Raw genomic sequence first — 18,833 nt, 5'->3', positions numbered from 1 at the left:
CCTGGTCTGCCCAGGCCACTTCCTCTAAGGAGAAGCCCTAGGTTTCTAGGTCTCGCAGCGGTGGCTCCCGTGAGGGACGAGCTAGCAGATGGATGTTCCTCTGGCTGGCTGGCTGCTCTGGGCTGAAACAGGAAGGGCGACTCTGGCCAAGGATCACAGCCCGGAGCAGGCGTGCCAGCTGCCAGATGTGAGCGTGGTGGGGAGCAGCGCCCTTTGAAGAGCCGTTGGAAATTCTGAAACACTTCCGGATGCTGTGGCCTCATGTTCCAGCGTGGGGAGTGTGGCAGGCCATGGGCGTGCCCCTGCGTGAGGAGAAAACGGCTGGGTGTGTGCTGCCTGTTTGCAGCGTCCCTCATTTCCAAGGTGAAGGAGGGCCCTCCAGGGGACATGGCGGTTCTTCTGTGCTCAGCCATGAGCTCCGTTCCTGAGGCTGCCGAGTGGAGAACCCTGGCGGGAGGAAGGGGGCTGTGGATATTGTCCTGAGGACTGTGGGGATGATGCAGCTGGACCAGCATCAGGAAAATTTTAACTGGTTCTTACCTCCTCCAGGAAGCCTTCTCTGTCTTACCTTCCCTCCTAGACTGGGAGATGACAAAGGAGCTCGGCACAAGCCAGGCTGTGATAAGGAAATCCTACAGGGCTGTGGGAGCCTAGAGAGGAGTTGGTGGAAAGGCCAGGCAGGAGAGGAGAGGGGCACAGTCTGCAGCACAGACAGCCAAGCAGCAGCTGGATCTTTTCTGGGCAGGGTGGGGACTGGCCATCAATAGGGATGGCCTATCAGCGTGACCATCAATTCATTCCAGGTCTGTGTCTCTTACTTCCCATCTGTACCTCGATTTACCTGTCTGCCCAATGGAATAATAAATACCATCCTCTCTCCCTCCAAGGGGAATGGAGGACGTAAAGGTCCTATGAATGTCCTTCAATCAGGATGGTGCCCCTTGTAGGGAGCTGCGGCCGCTGTTATTTACAAGAAAGATATTATGGGTGTTCCGGGACGCTGGGCTTCCAGCCCTGCTCTCGAGCTGGGGCCTGCACCACCACTCGGCTTCTGTGTTCCGGCTCCCCAGCGTGCCACTGAGTGTGGGCTTGTTGTGCTTGGGCTTGGGGAGAGAGAGAGGCTGGCGGGGGCCCGGCGGGCAGGCACTCGGGCAGCAGCCGCAGCACCAAAGTCTCTGCCGCTCACACTGCCTGCCTGAGCACGCTTTCTGCCAAGGGGACTTCCACTGCTCGTGGGGGCAGGTGGCCGCAGCCCTCAGGGAGGGCTCTCCATTGGCTGGAAGCTCTTAGCTCCAAAACCCTCCCACGAATCCAGGAGTGACTGAGACAAACTCTACCAGAACGTGAGAAGGCTGGGATGAGAGGATGTGGGGTGTCAAAGGGCTTTGGAAGGCCAGCAGGTAGAACCATATTCAGATTATAGCCCTTCAGGGTTCTGGAATGTACAGTAAGCACTGGCTCCAGAGTTTGAAATGAGCGGGCTCTAGTGGTTATCTGGTCCACCTTTGAGTCTGGTTTGTATTTCCACCCCAGCTCTGCCAGCTCCTATGTTACTCGATCCATTCCAGGTTCCAGGATTAGCTGATAAAGTAACAGATCTCAAGAAGGCCCAGTTCCCTGGCGCTAGGGACAACATTGTAATCTTCTTTTATTGCTTGGGACTGAGACCTCCCTACCCCTCTGGGGCCCGGGGCCCAGGAGGTACCGTGTGACTAAAGGGAATGAACTTGATTCTGGGAGATTTGGTCTGTTTAACTTCCATCCGTGCCACTCCTTATGGCCAGTCTCACTTGCATTTAGGCCCAATGCTCTCTCTTTAAACCAAGAACCTTCCACTTGCTTCCTCTTTCTCTGCAGATGCCTTTACCCTCTCTAGAGAGGAGCTCTGATTAGAAAGCCATCAGGTGACTTTTCCACTAGCAAATCACCCATCTGCTGGCCTCCTTCCTCCTTCGATTACAGGTGAGGAAATGCCCTTCTCTACCCAGGGCCAGACCCTCTACCTGAGCTCTGATCCACCCTTCCTGCCGTCTCAGAAGCCTGGGTTAGTAATTTTCCTCACTGAGCAGCCTCAATGCTCCTATGGCATTCTTTACATCATGTTTCAGACATGCTCCATTCTGTCCCACTGTAAGAAAAGCAGGGTGCGTAGGGGAACAATATAGTTACCAGCTTTTTCTTTTGCCAAGTAAAGGCTCTGAGAGCTCCCTTTGCCTTTATCACCAACATTTTGTTTTGTTTTGTTTTGTTTTTTAAAGCAAAAGATGTTCAGCTCCCAACATGGTAGAAAGAAGATCATTTTAGATTAGATAAGCCTATAAATTGAATAAATATAGTTAATAAAAACTTACCACCTAAGCCTGTAAATTGAATAAATATAGTTAATAAAAACTTACCACCTAGTACCTATTTTTTTTTAAGGTATTTACAGAGTAGAAAAAACCCAAGAAATCTAAGAACATGCATGAGATCTGTGGGGGCCCAGCAGGTTCAGCTTGACCTTGAGCCTGATAGTCAAGAATCAGGCCTTTCCTCCCCCTGGGCTAGCATTCCTCCCCATGGCAGTGGCTTAGGTCATTCTAGAACATCTGGGTTTCCACACTGACCACAGACACCTCCTGGAGAGGCAGGGCTTCCATCTGGGCCCCTAGATGTCACCCAGGCCTGGTCAGAATTGTCACACACGTTCACACCCCAGTTGCCTCTGAGTAACCTCTCCAAGAGGTCAGTCAGATGGTACCTTGCTATAGAAACATCACCGACACCAAGGAGACCACTCTTCTGTGGGGTGGGCCAGATACAAGGATACCCTTCCAACAAAACCGTCCACATTTCTGAAACAGCTGGGACTGGGACCCTAGAAGTCAGGGTTCAAGTTGAAGGTCTGCGTGTATGGCCTGGAGGAAGCCATTCTTCCTCTCTGGGACTTAGTTTTCATTTGCAAAATGAGTATGATAAGGCCCATCTCATGGTGTTACTGTGAACATGACAAAGGTAATATAACGTCAGAGCCTGGAGGGGGGTTGGCACACAGTAGGAGTTTTTATTATAAAGATCCCCCCCCCAAACTGCTGTAGAGAATGTTAACCCTGTGATCTAAAGTGAACATATTTAGCACAGTCTGATGAGGCAGGTGTATTATCCCCATTTTGCACTTGAGAGACTGAGGCCCTTAGAGGGGAAATGGCTTTCCTGGTGTCTACAATGGTAGAGCCCCCCTTTGCCCCCTAGCCTCCCCACACCAAACCTCTTTCTCTTTGTACCGAATGTCTCTGGAGCAGAAGGGCGAAGGGGTGGCCGACCGCCATCAGCTCTGGAGACCCCAGTCTGCGCTGGGGGGCTTCTGGGAGGGGATTCTGGAGCAGAGGTGGGCTGAGGAAGGCCTGAGATGGGACCGCAGAGGTGCCCAGACAGGAGCATGTGGAGCGGATGGGCTGTGTCTGCCGGCCGTCTGCAGGTGGCAGGCTGCCTGAGTGCTGGGGCCCGGCCTGCTCGGCAGTCAGCCTTGCCCTAGGGTGTGGGGCTCGGGAGTTATGGCCATAAGAAGGCAGCAAGGTGGGCATGGACTTTTCTTGCTACAGATTATGTGGGGGCATGTTGCATGCCAATACAGGTCTGTACAGCAGGCTCCCTGACTGCACATGAGAACAGAACTCCTGGCGCGTAGCTCCCGGGCCCGAGGTCTAGTCCTGGCTCTCTCCCTGACTTGCTGTGAGGTTCACCCAGATCTTGGCCTGAAGGGCTCTCCATCAGTCTGGGGCTCTGACAAGGTGGGCAGGCTTGAGCTCGGAGGCTGCCTCCAGCCTTCAAATTCTCGGACCATTGTCTCAGGACAGGCTGAGCCTCCAGGGGGCAGCTGCCAGCAAGATCTGCACATGGTTCTGGGCTTATCCTTGGACAACAGGCCTCTGAGAGCCTGACTTTACGGGTCTCGTGTCCACCGGGCCCAGATGAGACCAGGAGGGAAGGATCTGGTCAACCTTCATTCATGTGCTCATTCCTTCCCTCATTCATTCTTTTACACGCTCATCAAGCTTGAAACCTGCTACTGAAGCTACTGAAACCCCAGAGTGATCACGTGGTGGGGGCCCTCCAGGAGCTCAAGGCGGGGTGAGGGCCAGAGCCAGCAGCAGCCGCTGGCTCTGCTATGGGGGGAGCAGCCTGGAGGCGGCGAAGGCGGAGCTGGAGCCAGGAGCCTGAAGCTGATGGAGGCTTGGCCCAGGACAGTGGCGATGCGGATGGAAAGAGTGGATGGATGAGAGTCTTTTTGGTGGCCTGTCCACAGGACCATCCAGGGGCCAGATGGGGAAGAAACTAGAAATGGGCATGGTGGCTGCATGCTGGCCAAGTGCTTGAGGGCACATTTGTGTCTCTGTGGACTTGGGTTTCAGAAGCAGGCCTGTGCCCAAGACTGCCCGCACTGCTGTGATTTTCATCTCCCAGCCCTCTGTTCCCTCACTCACAGAAAAGGGCCAAGTTCAGACCCTGGGTGGCTCTGGTCTTGGGCCGTGGGACAGCTGGGGCAGGAGGTCCTACCACTCGGGTGGGCCATGTGGAATGCTGGATCTCTAATTGGTCTCCCTCAGGGATCAGGCTCACCAGGGGCCCCTCCTATGCCTAGAGAGAAGCCACAAGGCTGGCTGGGCTCAGAATGGCTCTCCTTTTTAGTCAGTGGGGGACCATTCTGGGCAGGAGCATAGCTCAGATGCCCATGGAGGGAGGACTAGAGGGCAGCTGGATGGTGACAGGGTGTGTTGGGGTGCACTTACTCCCCTCCCAATCCCCAAAGCTGTCCTGACTCATGCCAGGTCCCCAGTAGGTATCCTGTACCTAGAGGGTAGCCTTGCCCTCTCCACGTGGTCAGTCAAGGTCCTGCTCCTTCTGGCATCTTTAGACACCCCTTAGAGGAACCCCTCTCTTCTCTGAAAACTGTTCAGTTAGCTCTTGGAATCACCAGTGGCCCCTGTGCTTTTGAATCCTTCTGTTCAGATGAGTTCACTAAGGCTGACAGAGGGGAAGGGGCCGGCCACAGGCCACAACAGGTCGTGGTCGTGCTCCACCGCGAGCCGGGACTGGTTCTGTCCAGTTGCAGGTGTGCCTCACAGACGCTGTCCCACAAGACTCCCCCATGCTGAGGACCACAGAGAGGGAGCACAGGCACAGTCAGAGGACCCTGGCTCTCCCCTTGACGTGTACCGAGTTGAATGGTGGGGCCGGGGAGGCAGACCTCCCACAGCAGAATCAGGACCGACCCGAGCTACAGGGACGCATGGCCGGAGCAGGCAGGTGCAGTGCAGGCCAGGGGCCAGGGGAGGAGGGCGGAGAGGCAGCAGCCGTGAGGGCTCACCACTCCCTCCCCCCAGACATGGTGCCGCCCCCTTCACTGTCACGCAGCAGGAGACGGTTTGCACTCATGTAAGCAAGACAGACATTTCTATCCTGTGGCTCTGGAGCCACAGCTGACTGATAAAGGAGGCAAATGCCATCCACTGGTCCCATCACAAACATTGCTGTCATCACGGGAGACAGCCACAAGCAAGGAAGGATTGAGGGAGAGGAGGGAAGGGGAGATGGGGTCGGGGGGAGAAGCAAGCCTTGTACCTGGACCTGACTTCCCTTTGCACAGAGAGGCCAGAGCCCCCAGGAGAAGCATCAAGCTCACGGCCCATGGTGGGATGATGAAGGACAGTCTATTACCTGTCCTGATGCTGGCAGTGACGGTGAAGCCAGGTGCCATTCTGAGTTCTTGCTACTAGGTTATTGAAACATTACCACTAATCTTTGTAACTCTTCCACAGGATAGAGATTTTTATTTCATCACGTAGTCATTGCTATCACTGCCCACTCATAGAAGAGGGGCTTGCGCCCTTGATGGTACTGTGCCAAGGTCACTCAACCCAGAGGGGGCTGGACCACGCTGTGGAGCTGGGCCATGGGGTGCTAGAGCCTGCCTCTCCCCACTGGGCCCCGTGGTGCTCCCAGGCTTGGCCCTGGCTCTGCAGGATGGGCTTTTAGCATGGTCTTTTGGGGCACGAAGGGGCCCCAGAAGCTGTCCTGGCCCTGTCAGGGTCACCCTTCTTGCCACGGGGCCTATTACAGAAGAACCCTTGGCAAGACACAGGAGAAGTGGGCTGCATGGCTTCTCCTGCTCCATTCTGAACTTCCACACTTTCCCTCAGGAAGGAGAGGACAGGAGATAGTCTACAACATTTCCCAGCCCTTACAGACTCTGCAAATCATTCCTTCCCCCCTCGGGCCCACACCTGCTCCGAAGGCGAAGAAGCAGATCTTATCTTCATTCTCCTGCAGAAGTGCCATGACCCTCTTCCCCATCCGCTCGTTCCTCTTGTAGATGAGCTCGTGGCGGAAGTAGCTGTCGATCTCCTGGGCTGTCACCTGCTCGTGTGGCGGGAGGGTGGTGTTGATGAAGCTGGGCAGCTGCAAAGGCAAGGCAGAGGTGCCCTCAGTGCTCCCGGGGCACGGCAGAGGCACACAGCCCGGCAGAGCAAGGCACTTACGTTTCTTAAATGGGCCCTGGAATGGACTATACAAATGAAGAAAGTGAGAGTGGAAAGATTCAGAGACGTGTGCAAAGTCACACAGCTGGTGAGGTGGCAGCACAAGGAGGTATGACTCCTGTGTCTCTGCCTTGGTGACCCTCCGCTTCCAGAATGCAGAGGGCCCAGGAGGCCAGATGACTCTTTGCTCCTTCACTGTCCTCCCTTCAGCACCCAGCCCAGCGTGCAAGGAATTCGGGTCAGCAGGTAGGTGGGGAGGTCAGCTGAGCTGCCCGGTGTAGCAGAAAGGCCACAGGGTACAGGATTGGGCTGACCTGGATTCAGGCCTGGTTCTGACGCTGTGTGACTTTGGTCACGTTACTTAACTCTTCTGAGCTCTAGTTTCCTCATGCATAAGATGGGGATTAGGTGAGATGGTGGTGCTATCATGGGCGAGGTTTAGCCCGGCCCACCCCACAGAGATGACAGGAGAGGTCACAGCCTCCGTTTTCCCCAGTGTCTGAGCCCTGGCTGGCCACCACCATCTCTCCATCTCCAGCTCCACGAATTCCCAGGGCAGAACCAAATCCCTCCATCCCTTCTTAAAAACGTCAAATCCAGGACCACAGCTGCCTCCCATAATGATGGTTTCTTCCACAACCAGGCTTGGAACTTTCCACATTTATCAGCTCTGCACCCACTGTCCACACCCAGTTCTGTGGCCAGGGGCAAGTGTCACTGACATGTTACTGAACTAGGCAGAGAGCTCTTTGAGTCTAGGGACAGAGCTCTTGTCACTCCTGGGCCCCCAGTGCCTGACAAGTGTCACTGACATGTTAATGAACTAGGCAGAGAGCTCTTTGAGTCTAGGGACGGAGCTCTTGTCACTCCTGGGCCCCCAGTGCCTGACACTGGTAGGTGCCCAGAAACATTTCTGGAACCTTGAGCATAAAGTCATGCTGTCTCTCCTCACTGTGTTGCCTCCTCCTGGATTCCTCCATTCCCAGCATTTTGTCTTCCTGTCTTGGAGGTCAGGTCCAGGTGTCCCAGCACTGTGGCCTCCAGTGGTGGGTGGGGTCTGAGAAGAAGCCACAGGGCATGGAGGAGATGAGTCAGAACATCCTCTCTATTTCCCCATAACCCTTCACGGTCATTCCACCTTCCAAGCTCTAGTGCACAGGATGTCTTCCATCTGGAGTCTCCTCTTCCATTTCTCTCTTCATCAACTCAGGCTAATGCACAGAACACAAGGCCTCGCTGCCCGATGGGCTAGCTAGGTGGATAGTCTGGCATGACGAGAATAAAGACCTGTAGGGATTAGCCCCCAAGGGTCATGAGGCCCGGCCACATGGCTTTTAGAGCCACTGACAAGTTGTCAACACTCCTTCTGAGGAAAACGGAGACGTCAGCAGAGGCTGAAGCTTCAAGGATTTGGACAGGGCCTGGACATCTGTCTCTGATATCTGCTGGGACATCTGTCTCTGATATCTACCGGCCAAGCACCAGGGTGCTCCCCAGAGTGGGAGGGGAGGGGCTTCTCTGCCATAAGGGCCTGATTCACTGTTCTGGGAAGACAAGGCCATGATACGACTGATGAAACCTAAACTTACTCAGTGCACAACCTGCACAGCTGTATGCAGCAGCCCTGCCAGTACTCAATCAGAGATTGGTACCCCATCAGAGTCGGTGCTGGGCAAATGGATAAATGAAGGAATGGCGCTCTTCTTACCCCTTCCGCCAATAATGGAAGGGATGATTGGCAGCCTTGACAAAGCAGGCCACATTTGGACGTGATGCAGCTCCAGGAAAGGCTCCTGAATGGGGGAGGAGTTCTGGCTCAGAAGGGTTATTTCCGGAAGCATGGCCCTCTCTGTTCCTCAGGTATGGGGGAGAATGTGGGATGATGTTGTACCAGGAAATAAACATTTGTTCCATCAGTGAATGAATGCCCGAAGGAATGAGCCGAGAGGCAGTAGGTGGTGATGAAGGCAGGTCCTGGCGTCAGACAGCCAGGGTAACTTGGGATGGGATCCTTCTTTCACCGCTTACCAGTGGGGTTGCCTCTCTAGAACTAGCAAGTTACTTGTGCTGTCTGAGACTCTGTGTCCAAATTGGTAACATGGGAGTAATCTATGTTGTTGTAGGAATTAAATAAGCTCAGTTTTGGAAAGTGCTTATTAGCACAGTGCAGAGCACAAAGAAAGTCTTGACTGAATGTCAGCTTTGTACAATGAGCCTGGGGGATGGAGCTGGCTTCGTCATTTTTTCCCCCTATGACGGCAGAGGCTACAGTGAAGGGTGGCCTTGGGCAGGGGGTGGAGACAGAGATGACAAATAGAAGCCTTCAGAATCATCAGAAAGCCATGAAGGAAGCATCCTGCTTTCCTTCCCTTCTGCCAAGGGTCCCGGCAGAGGCTCTTCCTCCTCTGCTTCCTGACCATGAATGTGCATTTGTGAAAAGATGAATCTCCATTCATTCCTTAGGGAGCTAAAAAAATTGCACAAGGACAAGAACCAGAAAGTTCAATGTCAAAGCCATGAAGGAGTTAGGCTAGCCACTGGGGTTTCTGGGACTGCCCGGCAGCTGGCTGACATTCTCTGCATGTTTTCTGCTGATGGGCCCTGGCTCCGTGCCAAGGATGGGACTTGGGTTTGTGCCCGGGCTCGGAGGGAAACAAATTAATGATGTCATTAGACTTGTCAGGAGCCTTAAATCTCCCGTGACACGTTTAAATGCAGGATACACCATAGAATTTTGAAAAGGACATGTCAGGTCCCTGGGGTCTCCTAGAGACATGAGTCTGAGGTGGGAGGATGAGATAGACAGGCCAGGCAGGGCTGGGGTGGGGCCGTGGGGAGTGACTCCAGTGTAGGCTCCCCTGGCCCACAACCAGGACAGGGTCAGGTGTGATGGTCAAGTGCTCGGGTCTACTGACGTCACTGACCTCAAGGGCCTCATCCCTTCTCTTCAGTCCATCCATCCAACAGACACCTTCCACGAACTTCCATGTGTCTAGCCGTGTGTCAGGCTAGGAGTCCCAGAGCATCCTCAGATGGGATCTGTTTCCCTGGAAGAGGCTCACCGCCCAGTCACCGTGGGATCCATGCTTTGAGAGGGGTGTGGGCGCAGGGAAGAGGCACCTCCTGGATAACCGTGTGTCTGGCTTGGTCCAGGATGATCCGGTTTCATGGCTAAGGTAGACTCCCCATGCCTGGTAATTATTCTGACCCTTAATTGTATTTGACCTTTCACTCTCCAAAGTGATGAGTGTATGGCTGCTTGCCACCTAACACAGGCTAGGGGCTCAGACAAGCTTCCTTTGCATCATTCTGTGGTTGTGGGGCATCGATGGTGCAAATGACCTGGGAGCTGTGGGTGGTTAGGGCATGAGCCGTTTCTGGAGGTGAGATGGTGGGGTGGGGAGGCAAGGGGGATCAAGACTGAGATGCAGCCAGAGCCTGTCCCCCACCCTGGGCCCTGCCCCCGTCCTGCCCCAGCCTCTAGAGACCACTGGACCATCCTCTGCATGGTGGCCAGCGGCATCTTTCCAACCACATCCCTCTCCCACTTGAACCACAGGGCTTCTGCCCCTCAGCAGGCATTTTCATCCCCTGTCCCCTACGATCTGCCCCCTGCTCTGCAGATGGTTCCTCAGGACCCTCCACTTTCCGCCCCCACCACCCAATCAGGCAGCCAGCCCCTCCCTTCGGCCCCACCTGGTAGACTCCATTCTCAAGCCTCGTTCCAACACCACTTCCTCCCTACCTACAGGCAGTGACTGCCCCCCTACAGACTGTGTGTCCTCAGCTCCCCACAGCTTTTGGGGCCTCCCACAACAGAGGCAGCCCCATGTCACCCGGACCCCTTTTCCATCAGCACGTGGCCCTGGATTTAGCCTGGCTACCCCAACTCTAGGCTTTTCTGTGTCTGGGGCAGGGCTGCCTAGTCCCTCCCTTGGGGGCTAGACTCTACCTGTGTACCCAGGGGTCCAGGAGAGTGCCGCCCAGTTTGCTATGCTAACCTGAGTGACCAGTCCAACGGCACCCCCTGTCCTGCTTCAAGGACAGGCACTGCCAGGGGACCCCCCAACACAGTTCACCTGTCAGAGACAAATCAGTGGTTCTGGACACAGGCTCATAGTAAATCTGAGCTTGCTATCTCCTGAGGTCATCCCATTCTTCCCTCTCTCAGCTCCTTGTCAGCCATGGCCGCAGCAGGGCCCTGTCCCGCCCACCCCTGCCCCCAGCCCAGCTACTTCGTGCTCAGGCCACCCCAAGTGCTGACCAGGTCCCTGCAGCCACGGAACTCGCCAGCCTCCCTCCTGGCAAATGACACAGGGCGGGGCTCTGGCACAGGGCTCTTGGACATGCAGATCGGAATCAGAGCTCTCAGAGTCCTGAACCTCCTCTGCAGGCTCTCTGCAACCTTCCTTTCACTGTCTCCACTGCACGGAGCATGACACACACCACCTTTGCTCTCCCAGACAGCCGTTCGCTGACATTCACTCTGCGCCAGCCCCTGCACTGGGCCTTGGGACCAAGGGAAGCGCGGCACACCCTTGCTTCAGGGAGCTCTGGCTCTAGAGGGTGGCGTGCGCACACAGAACCTCTCAGGCCGGTCCCCCGCTACACCTCCAGCCCAAACTCACACCCCTGCTCCTGCTCTGTCTCGCCTCTGCTGGAACATTCCTCTACCTCCTCCCCGTGGCCAAGTTAGGTTCTTCCCTGACCTCTCACCTTGCAGGCATCCTTCCTTCTTACCCCGAGTCCATCTAAACTCTTGCTCCTGCCACAGGCTCCAGGGGCGCCCTCTACCCTTCCTTGGAGCAAGGATCACGCCAGGTTGCCATATGGAATGTCCCCTTCTCTCCTGCCCGCCCCACGAGGGTGGCTCTCTCTGGCTGCCCTGTCCCCCACCGCCCCATATATATCCCTTTTCATAGCACTGGGCCTGGTATTTACAAACGATTTCATTCATTCATTCAGCAGCTATTTGCTGAATCCTGCCTTGTGCCAGGCACTGGCCTAGTGAAGGAGAATATACTGGAGGACCAAACAGATGCAAATCCCTGGCCTCAGGGAGCTTACGCTGGAGTGGGGGAGACAAACAATAAATAATCACTTATCAGTGAATCAAAATATGTAAGTTGGTGAGAAGACAACAAAGACCTTGGAGGGGGAGTGGAGCATAGTAAAGAGGCTGAGAGTGTGGGAGCGGGGGCCAGGCGGCAATTCTAGATCAGGGAGTTGGGGCCCACCTTGCTGAGATGATGATGATGTCTGAGTTAAGATGGGGGGGATGAGCCAGGACGATACTTGGGGGAAAGGGAAATGCGAAGGATGGCAAGGGGGCCCACAGAACAGCCCGGAGGCCCACAGAGTTTGAGCGGTGTGTGAGGGGAGAGCCGAGGGCACGGGGTGGGGGTGGGGGAAGCCCCGGGGCCCACACAAGTCATGAGAGAGACTTTGGCTTTCACACGGAGGAAAATGGGGAGCCACTGCACTGTCTCTAGCAAGGAACTGCTCTTGAAAGAGTGGTTAAGCAAGCACCAGGACAGAAGGCACAGGGGGCCTCGAGGGGCCCGGGAGAATCGCTAACCCCATCCAGGGCTCAGGGAGGGCTTCTTGGAGGAAGTAACAATGGACGATGGCCCAGCAGGAGGAAAGGAGGAAGGAGGAGCCTGAACAGAGGCTCAGGGGCCTCAGCGGGCGGGCGGAATGGGGCACTGGTCCGTGGAACAAGGTCTACAGGCTGGGGCGCCTGGGCTGGGACAAGGTCAGCAGAGGGCAGGACACAGAAGGCCTCGAGTCCTGAGGGCGGTGTGGATGCCTGGTGAAGTCACGCTCAGCCTCGCGGGGTGCTTCTCACACTCTGCCCTCCTTGTAGGTAATCTCTCCTCTAGGGCTTGACTCAAGGCAGAACGCCTCCAGCTGGACTCAAGCCCAAGTGCTCACAGTGAACTTGCTTCCCCCGGCCTCTAATTTCGTTGGATGCTGAACTGAACTTCTCAGAGGCCTCCCTGCTCTTACCAGGCTAAGCTTCTACTGCACAAGCCAGACTTGAGCGCTGCGCTTGGTAACCTGCAAACTGGACAGTTAAGGGGCGTGTGGGCTTGGGCAAGTCTCTTTGCTTCTTTGAGCCTCAGTGTCCCCATCTGTCCCCATCGGTCCTGCTTATCATGGCAGAGAGACGATTGCCTGCAACTGGCACACAATTGGTGTCTAATACATGCTAAATGGGTTCATATGGGCCAGGCCTTTGGAACTGGGGACCTAAAGGCTATCTGGGTGGGAGGAGGGGAGCGTCACCTGGGATGTGTCGTGGTTGAAGATGACAGCATTGAGATCCCCACAGTTGTAGTGTTTGATGAGGTCCTCTGTGGTGTAGGGTGCCTGCAGGCTCCCCGCCCGCACACTCTCATGCTGCAGCAGAGTCTGGTTCAGGGCAAACAGCACCTGCACAGAAGAAAGACAGAAGAATAAGGGCTGTCATTTTAGATCAGGCCAGGGGCCCCGACACCTCCAGGCCTGGCCCTCCTTGCTTTGGACTTTGGGGCGACAGGCCCTGAAACAGGGAAGGTGTGTAGGGCCTGGCACTGGCAGGTGCAGCCTAAACTCTTCCCCAGGCCTCTGGACATGTTCAGCCTGCTCTCATCCCCAGCCCTTTGCCCACACAGGTCCCAGCTTCTGCTCTGGCTGTCAACATCTTACCTACTGATGGGGCAAAATGAGAACCTAGCTGTGTCTGGGGTTTGGAATGATGGGTGAGTTTGTCTTTCAACTAGATTTTTCTTATTCTTGTGCTTAGGAAAGTTCTAGAATGAGCACAGACTAATGGGGGTAATCAAGGGCGGGCAAACAACGCAAGACAAACACATAAACAAAACAAACAGGAAACCCACTTAGATGTCAGGGACCCACCCAAAGGCCACTTCTTCCAGAAGTTATCCCCACTCCAGGCAAAGGCCCAAGGAACCAGGCTTCTCTGAATTTGACCCATGCTAGCACTGAAGCTCCTTGAGCTCTGGACCGCTATACGGAGCCCTGGGGACACAGCTGCAGCCTAGCTAGACTGGCCTGGCGTCAGGATCACGCGGAGCACCAGACAAAGCTATCCGCTGCCCAGTCCCCATGCCCGGAACTGGCATCTCCGAGGGGGACCCCGGGATGTGTAGTTTTCACAGGCCTCCTAGGAACGACATTAGGGGTCTGACTGCTTCTGCCATGAGGACCACGCTCTGATGGAACATGGCCTGCCCAAGAAGGCTCCAAGAGACGATCTCAAATGTCCCATTTTAGATGGGGAAACTGAGGAAGGGACTGGAACTACCTTCATATGATGGTGTATCCCAGACCCCTCTGGCCAAAAAAGGGGAGGAGTGTAACCACGATCTGGGTTCTTTAGCACAGGTGTAGGGAAAAGCTGCTGCAATTCCTGGGCAGAAGGTCTGGAGGTCGTCTCAAGCTGTCTGTCCTTGCTGTTGCCCAGCCCTAGCCGGTCCTCCAGCCCTCAGGCCTCAAGCATGCTGTTTGCCCATTATCTGTTTGCCACCTCGGACCACAGTCCCCGGCCTGTCACCTCACCAGTTCAGTCCCCAGCATCTCCCGCTGGGCCCAGTGCCATCTGTCCCCCTCCCTGGAGACCCCTCCCCCTCCCTCCATCCCATAGTCATCTGCCACAGTCACTTTTTGAAAGCACAAATCTGATTGTCTCTCCCCACCCTCTTTTTTTTTTCCTTCAAAACTTTCACAGGGACCTCCTGCCTTCAGAGTAAAGGCCTAGCTTCTCAGCAGAGCCTGCCAGGCAGTGACCTGGACCCTGCTGTGGTCGAGGACCTTGCTTCCTACTCAGCCCATGTGTTTCCAAACATCCAGCTAGCTACTCAGCACTCTCGTGTCTCATGGCATCTTATATGCTGTTCTCTGTGCACAAAAGCCTCCTGCCTCTGCTCTCCACTTGCAAATCCAGACTTCGGCTTTCCAGGCTCTGCTCAAATGTCTTCTCAGGAGAGCGTCTCTGACCGCCTGGGGGCTGAGTCAGGCCCCTCCCGGAGGCCCCCACAGTCTCCTTGCGTGGCAGACGGACACAACAGTGGCTCCAGACCTTAACCTGTCCGCGTATTCATGCCCTTGGCCACGGAGCTCTTTGGCTCCCTCCCATTCTGACATTGCGACGCTGGACTCTGGATATAAGCAACCAGGACATACAGAGGCCTGGAAAGCACCAGTGGCTGCTGCTGTCTCTTGCAGCTCCACAGCTCTGAGAGCAGCCCATGCCAACCCACTGGGGGATAGGCAGAGCCCAACTGCCTCAGTTGTCCCACCGAGGCCATTTCAGTCCAGCCGACAGATAGCCCGCTCCCGGATGACACGAGTAGGGCCATCTGAGCCCAGCAGGGCCCGCCTGCCACTGGGTCCGGACACCTGAGCAGACGCCCAGTGCCGGAGCTGCCCAGCCCGCTGCGGCGATGGACAAGCGATCTGACATGCTTCTGTCCCCCAACCCGGCGCGAACATGAGGTGGTGCCTTCCATTCAGCTCCCTGGCTCTCCCACTAGGCTCTGAGCTTCTTGAAGACAGGACTTGCATCCTACTCGTTTGTGTCTGCAGCTCTCAGCACAGGGCCGGTTAATGAGAGGATGTTGCTCCATCCTTTCCCTAGCACCTTAGTGCCACCTAGTGCCCCCTGCTGTAGTCCGTAGCTTCCGATTTCAAGGCTACTCAATAAGCCCCTCAGACGAGATCTTGGAACTTTGGCACTCTGTCTGCAGTTGGGGGCTGCTGCTACCACGGGGCAGAAGCTCCCACCAGGGACGTCAGCCACCTCATTCCAGAACACACGATCTGACCAGAAAAGCTCATGTAATAAGGTACACAACATACTAACGTGGACAACGAGGCCAAGCATGCTGGAGAGATCCCCTCCGCTTGCCCCCTCCCACTTCTGATTCTGGCAGGCGGAGAGCCGGATAGCTCTGGTGTGCAGTGGCCCAGGTTGCTCCCCGTCATGAGCTGGCTGGGGACGAGGTCAGACTCCACCTCCGGGCCTCCCCCAGGCTCTGGAGAGCGCCCTGACATTCAATCTGCAGCCACCTGGTGCAGGGTGTCAATGGCAGCCTGGTGGCTGGGACCCATCGCAGGAGGCAGCGGCCCTGTTGCTGTGCACGTCACTAAGGCAACAGGCACTTCCTTCCACACCTAACAGGCCTCGCATGAAAGCATCCACGTCAGGCTAGAAGGCTCCACTTCCCTTCGGGGCTGGGATCCACTGGCTCCCGAGACCACGCCCCACCTCGGCTCACACCTGCCTGGGGTGAGGTCATCCATTCAGGTGCCCAGAAGCCCTGGCTGGAAGGGGAAATGGCTTCCCTGGGCCTCCCTAGACCCATGGAGTCAATTCCACAGTCCTGTGGTTTTCATGGAGCGTGGATTTGTTCCAACGAGTTAAGCACGTTACCGTCTATAGGGTGCTAAGAACAGTCCTGGCGTGGAGTGAGAGCTGGAGGAATGTTTGGTAAATAAAACTTGGAAGAAAATAGACTTGAACCTTCCCAGATTGGAGCTGGAAGGGCCTCTGTAGGTCATCGGCTCCAGCGGTTTTTTAAACCTTTTTTTTGGCCACAGAATCATTTTTTATTGTTACTGTTTTCCAAAGGAAACTTACTTGGAACTCACTATGTGGAGTAGATAAAAGTGGAAATTTTCCCAATTGATGTGAGGAGACAACTAGAGCCTGAAGTCCTAGAGGCTCAATGCCCTTCTGCAACAGAGGCTCCCCTGGCTTTTTCGTGGAACCCATGGGTCTCCCAGAGCCCAGTTTGAGAACCACGATCTCATCCTGTGCTCTCATCATAGAGAAGAAGAAAGGAGACAGGGGCTCGAAGTAGTCAAGAGAGAGTTCACCCAAGCCCACACAGGGAAGCTGGGGGCAGAGCAGACTCAAAGCCAAGTGTGACGCCCAGGCCAGGACCCTTTGTGGTGCCACAGATTGGGGCTGGATTTCAGGATGTTCACTGGCATGGCCCAAGTTCATCCCACATATGTTACCACACCTGTCTTCCTTTTGCAGCCTTGTGAAACAGCCCACAATAGCAACAGAGTATTTATTATTAGCGTTACAGAAAACTGAGAGCAGATCATTTAAGAGACTATTCCCAGTGTGGTGGGGCTGGGACAGAAACTTGCACTGATCATTCTGGACTCCCACGACCCCCAGGCAAAGTCTGGTGTCTTTCACAGACCCTCCCCACCTCCTTTCCCAGTCTTGGCACTTATCCCATAAAGTGTCCGTCTCAGGTGAGTCCCCATTCCCTGCCTGTGTAGACTGAGAGCTTGGTAAGGGCAGGGAGCCTGCCTCTTTTTCAGTGGTCATGGCTGGAGAGCAGAGGTTTGGGAACTGCTTTGGGAGGTGGACTGTTGACTGCCTGAGACCTGACTGTGATCAAATTATATGCTCTTCCTCCCCACCTCCCACCTCCTAGCCATCCTTTGCAACTCATGAAGAGGTCCTCATAGGTTCATTACTAGGGTCCCCATGTTTATGGAGCACTTACTCTGGGTCAGCCATCTTCTAAGCTCATATTAATTTATTTAAACTTTACAGCAACTTTAAGGTAAGTCTTGTATTAGCTCCAATTAATAGATTAAAAAACCCCAACCCTAGAGCAAAAACAGTACTCACCAAGGTGACAGAACTGGAGAGGGATGGGACATGCACTTGGGCTTGGGCAGGTCAGCCCTTGAATCCATCCTCCTATCAGCCCACTGCCCACTGGGGCCTCCCTCTGCCCTCCCTAGGGGACAGCTAGCAAAGAGCATGTCCTGATTCATAGACGGGAAACCAAAGAAGCAGAGGGGGCCAAGGCCACATGGCTTGCATGGGGCAGAGCTGGGCTTTGAATGATATCTGTCTGGCTCCAGAACAGGTTCCCGTGACTGGAACTTCAAGACAATATGTGCTTCTTCGTGAGCATTCTTGGTGCTTTCGACAGATACAGGGAAGCTACACTTCTTCATTCATTCAACAAACAGTTACTTTTTGTGGATTCTCTGCAGGGATCTGGGGCTGGTGGATGAATTGGGCATGGTCTCCACCTCTGTGGAGCTCATTTCAGAGGCAGATATCCCAACTGACCATGACAGTAGTGGGGCCCCTGAGGCCCCATGCACAGGCACGGAAGACCCTCGCCCTGATTTCTGCCTTCCTCCCACTCACCCTGAATTCCCAAGCCTGGCGCAGCTCACAGCCTCCTGAGCCTCCATGCTTTGTATCCCCGGCCACTTTAGAATAACAAACCCTCCTCGCCAAAGCCGCTGTGGCCCACTCTAGGATAATGTTTATGATAAAGCTTTGACATGGAATAACAAACACCGGGTAGAGGCTAGAGCCACTTTGCTCCCCCTGGATGACCGCGTGTGGAGGCCCAGCCACCGGGAGGACCTGAGCATCCCAGGGCTGCCCCCCTTACCGGGGCTGGCCCGTGCCGTCTGCTGAGTGTAGGCCCGGAATTTAAACACATTTTCAAACACAGGCCTAGGATGGAGTGAGGCAGGCGCCAGGAGGGTGGGGACAGGTTTATTGTTCCAGATTAGTCTAGTAAACAGTCCTGAATGGGCTGAGATGGTGAACACCTAAGCCTTGTGTTCATTTGCTGGCCCAGCACCATCCGTGTGAGGACAGACAGCAAGACGCCCTCTGCCAGAGGACGTGCTGCAACCCAGGGCTCCTTGGGACAGGCCTGGCTCTCAGGCTGGGGTTCTGAGGTGGATGATGAATACCTCTCACCCCAAAGCACAGGGAAGTCATAGCACAGGCCCCAACCCCCTCAGCAACGCTTACTGAGCACCTGCCATGTACCAGACACTGTTCTAGGTGCTGGGGATTTAGTTAGCAACAGAACAGACCCAAATCCTGCTCTCATTGAGCTTACCTGTTGGGGCAAACAGAGAATAAACAAAGTGATCAGTAAAGTATTAGTGTCTGGCCCGGCAGACACACACAACAATGACTCCATTGAACTGGGGCCCGAGACTGCCTCCGGCCACTTTGAGCTCATCAAGCCTCGGAATCAACAGGTAAAGACGGGCGTCACTGTGCTAGCCGGCGTGACGGATCCTGACCAGCAGGGAAAATGGACAGCTGCCCCACAAGGAGGGAGAGAAAAGCCTGTCTGGAACACATGAGATCCCTCAGGGCGCCTCCTAGTATCACCACACCCTGTGATTAACCGACGTCATGAGAAACCGCAACAACGCAATCCAGGCAGGAATCCCAATGGTCCGGATCCTTCGGTAATGAAGGTCTGGGTCACCCCACCCGCTGTGAACCACAAGCAG

The 18,833-nt window shown here is 55.1% G+C and overlaps 1 protein-coding gene across 1 annotated transcript in view; it reads right to left on the bottom strand.

The window, feature by feature from the left end:
* The window catches only part of TRABD2B (TraB domain containing 2B), a 202,143-nt gene that overhangs the window by 22,028 nt on the left and 161,282 nt on the right, over positions 1–18,833 (bottom strand). Inside the window, exons 3-4 of the mRNA XM_032846633.1 lie at positions 12,807–12,953; positions 6,264–6,438 (exon numbers count right to left, since the gene is read on the bottom strand). Coding sequence (XP_032702524.1) covers positions 6,264–6,438; positions 12,807–12,953 — 322 coding nt within the window. The remainder of the gene's footprint in view (positions 1–6,263; positions 6,439–12,806; positions 12,954–18,833) is intronic.

This window comes from Lontra canadensis, unplaced genomic scaffold (assembly GCF_010015895.1).
Source record: "Lontra canadensis isolate GAN:19392208 unplaced genomic scaffold, GSC_riverotter_1.0 scaffold179, whole genome shotgun sequence".
NCBI lineage: Eukaryota > Metazoa > Chordata > Mammalia > Carnivora > Mustelidae > Lontra > Lontra canadensis.
Note: the sequence above shows the minus strand (reverse complement) of the source record. Positions and strands in the feature narration are given on the sequence as shown.